This window comes from Trematomus bernacchii, unplaced genomic scaffold (assembly GCF_902827165.1).
Source record: "Trematomus bernacchii unplaced genomic scaffold, fTreBer1.1, whole genome shotgun sequence".
Taxonomy (NCBI): Eukaryota; Metazoa; Chordata; class Actinopteri; order Perciformes; family Nototheniidae; genus Trematomus; species Trematomus bernacchii.
Window position 1 is genome coordinate 1,290,750 of NW_022987771.1, and position 4,722 is coordinate 1,295,471.

Here is a 4,722-nt window from a genome sequence, read left to right on the forward strand (position 1 = left end):
GAATGTACTATGCCCCGCTTTACTTAAGAAATAAAAAGCAATGGGTTCTTCCATGGTCTATTTTTGTACAAATCGACATCATAGTTCTTCCCTGCTCCTTGCTGAGGTAACAATAGTTTTTGGTAACCCACATATGGCGCATCTCCACCATGGCGCGGAGCGCGGTTTAAGCGTGCTGTGTCGTGCCGGGCCCGTTTTTGGTTGCGCTTCCACTAGGCCTAGTTCCGGGCCCGGGGCTACTTTTTCACCTTTTTTCTGGCCCGACAAAATCGTGGTTCTATCGAGGCCAACAAGCGGGCCAACAACCGGGCGGAACATGCTAAACTAGTGACGACTGCTGATTGGTCAGAGAGAATCGTCACAATTCTCGCGCGAGTTAATCCCTAGCGTCGCATATATTAAGGGACGCTTGCAGCATTTTTGAAAACAGAGAAGCTAAAAGAAGAAATGGCAAAGAAAAGCACACCGTGGTCGATTGACGAAGTTCCTCCAGCTGATTGCAGATGATCAAATCCAGCGGGAGCTCGACGGCGCAACTCGCAACCTAAACGTTTTTCAGGAGGTCTCTGCACTGTGGTCCGAACGCAGATTCTCAAGGACTTTCCAGCAGTGTAGGGAAAAACTGAAAAAGTTGTAACAAGTAAGCAGCTAGTACAATTGTGTGTGACATCCTATTATATACATATATTTATATTCATTATCAACAGGCTGTACATAATGTAATTCACTTTCACAATCATTGTAAACATCTAGGGCATAACTGTCTTTAGTTCATCCTTACTGTTGTTCTGCTTATACATTTTATTCTTATATCCTTGTGTGACCTGTACCGGTCCTGTGTTTTTCATTCTTATTGCTAATTCTTATTGCTATAATTATCTTATCGTCATACAGGCAAGAGGAAACGAGGAGGAGACGAGCACCTAGCACAGCAGGAACGGCACCATGAACGGAACATGGCCCAGGTGGATCGGCACTGGCAGCTGACCATAGAGGCTGCTGCCCGGGCGAGGGAAGAGGAAATGGCCTTGAGAAGGGAGGAGAACGCTCAAACTCAGGCATTTAACCTAGCCTTCCTGCGCACTCTTGGCCAGGTTCTAGGGGGCAGCCGACGTGGCCCGTCTCCTCAGGAAGACGAACCACCTCTGTAATTTAATATTAATATTATTCAGTTTCATCTCTCTTGTTTTTGTTAATTTGTAAATGCAACATTTGTACTTTCTTGTTTATTTCTTATCTTTCCTTTTTTTTTTTTTTTTATAATGCCATGTCTTTTTATGCTGCTGCAATACAAACATTTTTTTATTTATTTATTTGTATTGTACAATGCCATGGCTTTTTTATGCTGCAACAAAAACACTTCCCAAATTGGGATTCAATAAAGTACTTCTCATCTTATCTCTTGTTGATAAATGCATCATCTGATTTCCTGCCATAATCTGATTAACAAACTGATTTTCGTGAGCATGTAAACAAAGTCACTGGGTTGCCACTCACACACAAACACACAGTTTTGGAATCCAATCATAAACTGAAATGAAATGTACACGTTTAATTAAAGGGCTTTAAATCAGCAGTACAAAAACACTGAGAATTGTGTCGTAGTCCAACGTTTAAAAAAAATTCAGATTCACATAATTTTGAGGCAGAAGTTATAGGCCTATATTTTTTCTAAATAATAATAAAAATAGGCTACTACAACTAATACCATTACTACTACTAATAACATGTATGTGGATATTTAAAAAACAAAGGAAGCCTACAATATCATTCTCAAAAACAATTGTAAAAATAGCCCAATTAAGATCTAGAACTGAAGATATAACCATTATACATGAATTTATAAAGCAATAAGAAACACCATCAGTTCGGAAAAAGCCCATAAGATAAAAGTTAATTTTAAGAAGAGATTTAAAGCAAGAAATTGAGTTTGCTAGCTTGAGGTCCTCCTCTAAAACATTATTTGGTAACTGACACATCATTACTTAAAGTCAAAGATTTCCTTTTATAAATAAACTGGAAGGGGGTATTTAGAAAAAAAACAGAAAGAGAAGGAGGATAAGAGATCATTTGTATTTATGTTTATAGTTTACTTTGATATTTGCTTAATTTATTAGAGAGATTTTCTTTTCATGATCTGATATTTTCTCAAATGTTCTTATTATGGGGCAGTACTTACTGGTGCTTGAATTTCAAATATTTACTAAATAGTCAATTCTAATAACATTTTTTTGTTTAAATCATTTGACAAACACATGTATGTGAAAGAGAAAAAAATATTTATTTATGTTCAATACAATGTAGTAATAATAAAAACAAAACAAAATGTCACTAGCCTTAATGGCCCACAATCTTTCAATTTCGTGTTTATAATTACAAACACAAGAAATGTATATCAACTTACTGAACCATGATGTTATGAACCAAAACATTCAAGTTTCCTGTATACAATGAATATTTAGCTATTCAGGTAGCGCATCAAACCCTCTCGTATTTCAGTGCCCTCCTCCTCTGCACCTTGTGCCACTGCTACCCCAGGCTCTGCTACTGCTGGTGCATCCCATTCATCATCATAGGCCTCTCCATGACTCTCACAGAGGTTATGCAGAGCACAGCATGTCACCACCATAGATTTGACAAGTTTCACATCACAGTCATTTCTTTTCATGAGGCAACGCCACCTTCCCTTCAGTCTACCAAAAGCGTTTTCGACCACTACCCGTGCTCTGCAAATTTTCTTGTTGTAGATCACATGTTCTGCTGCCAGCTGTCCATTGTCAGGGAACGTCTTTATGAGCCAGTTTTGCAAGGGATAGGCATTGTCTCCCAGGATGTAATAGCCAGCATTCACCCCACCAATGTTCCTGGTGCAAGGTGGAAAGTAGTTGCCACGACTGGCCAACTCCCACAATGAGGACAGCCTCAAAACCCGAGCGTCATGCAAGCTCCCAGGTATTCCTGCAAACACATTCCAGAAATGTCCCTTTCCATCTACAACTCCTTGAAGGATGATGGAGTGCCAGCCTTTACGGTTGAAATAGTCGCAGTGGTATTCCTGTGGTGCCAAGATGGGTAGGTGTGATCCATCAATAGCACCTACACACTGTGGGAGGCCCCACCTGTTCTCAGTGTAGTCGGCCATTTCTGCAAACTTCTCCCGGTCTGGTGAACGAATTAGTTCCGGTACTAACAACGTCTCTGCAGCAGCACAGAAGTCTTGCACACACCGGCACACAGTTGTGTTGCTCACTCCGAAAAGATGTCCAATGCTTCTGTGCTCTGAGCCGGTCGCAAGCTTCCACAGTGCGATGGCCACCCTCTTCTTTAGAGGTATACACTCGCGGAATGCTGTGTCCTGTCTCTCCATCGCTGGCCGCAGTTTGTTGCACAGGTAGACGTAGGTTTCCTCAGACATCCTGAAGTTCTCCACCCACTGAGTGTCTGTGAAAGATGGAACAATCACACCCCACCACTCGGTAGCTCGGTCGAGCATCCAAACACATGGTCTGCGGCGGCGACCTAACTTCTGAAATACACAAACAAAAGCATACATATTTTAATACGTAAAAGTGGTAGCTACAATTAATTAAATACTTGAAACACTTTGGTCGTATAGTGAGCGTGAAACACATTGCTAGTTAGCGAACGTTAGCTTACCGAGTATAGCGTTGTCGTTGAGTCGTCCTGGAGTAGTCTCTGCCGCGTTGTACGATTGCCATAAGTCTCCCGTCAGCTTCTTCTGTATTACGTCTTGCTATAAGCAGCCTTTTCCGAAACAAAGTTTTCCTTCTTGCTGTGATAAAAAACCACATACCAAGAAGCAAGGAAACGATGGCTTCCACATCCTCCATTGTTGTTGTGTGTTTTGTGAGTTGTGTCGCATTGAAGATGACGTCACGGCAGTTGTATGCAGCGTCGCTCCGCCCGCCAAAAAGCCGATCGCCCCGCCTACACTGCGTTACTATAGTAACTACCCCAGTTCCTAAACTGTAATGGAAGCGCAGCATTAAAGTGAGCCGGGCCTAACAAGGCCTAACAAAACCGTACTAAGTGCAATAACTTAACCTGTTCTACACCGCACCCCCGCGTCATCTGCAGGAAACAGCGTCTGAGGGCATCTTAATATTCAATAAACTATGAATGTTTTATATCCATGTAACGGGAAGAAACTCAGCTAACTGATATTTTTTTTTTTTTTTTCAAACAAAACCACAAAGCTAGCGCTGAGCCTATGAATTAGCCACGAGCGAAAAAATGCTAACGGCGTTTTGCACAGAAACTCACTCATAACACCCTTATTACTTATCGTAGCTGCACGTCCAACCCATCGATCTGATCGTGAGAAGACACAGAATCGATCGGTACATATACATCATCACTCCATGATAAGAACTCGCAAAGATATTAACAAGAACAGACATCAAAACATGTGGCGCTAGGTAGCTAGAAACGGCAAAATGGCTCACCTTTGTCGTTGTCTGGTCAAAAGTGGTCTTCAATGGCATTAAAACGATAAAAACGCTGCTGAAGTTAATCCATAGGTTAATCCAATGTGTCTGTGTCCCCTTTGAAATTATTTCTGATAATTCATAAGCAATAAACCTGCTTTTCCGTTTCCAGATGTCAGAGCGAGAGATAGGTTCGCTCTGATGCAAACCTGCATGCGCAAAGCCCCCACCTTTTTTTGTTAAGATGTGTGTGTATGTGGAAATTCCCCTTCGA

The 4,722-nt window shown here is 41.6% G+C and overlaps 1 protein-coding gene across 1 annotated transcript; it reads right to left on the reverse strand.

Annotated features, from left to right (window-relative positions):
- Positions 1–2,458: 2,458 nt before the first annotated feature.
- On the reverse strand, positions 2,459–3,415 carry LOC117496777 (protein ANTAGONIST OF LIKE HETEROCHROMATIN PROTEIN 1-like). Its single transcript, XM_034148531.1, has one exon. The coding sequence runs from the start codon at positions 3,413–3,415 to the stop codon at positions 2,459–2,461; it is 957 nt and encodes a 318-aa protein (XP_034004422.1).
- Between the last annotated feature and the right edge of the window lie 1,307 nt (positions 3,416–4,722).

Excerpts from the sequence above, each read along its gene's own strand:
- LOC117496777 (XM_034148531.1), bottom strand. The coding sequence starts at position 3,415 with ATGTCTGAGGAAACCTACGTCTACCTGTGCAACAAACTGCGGCCAGCG.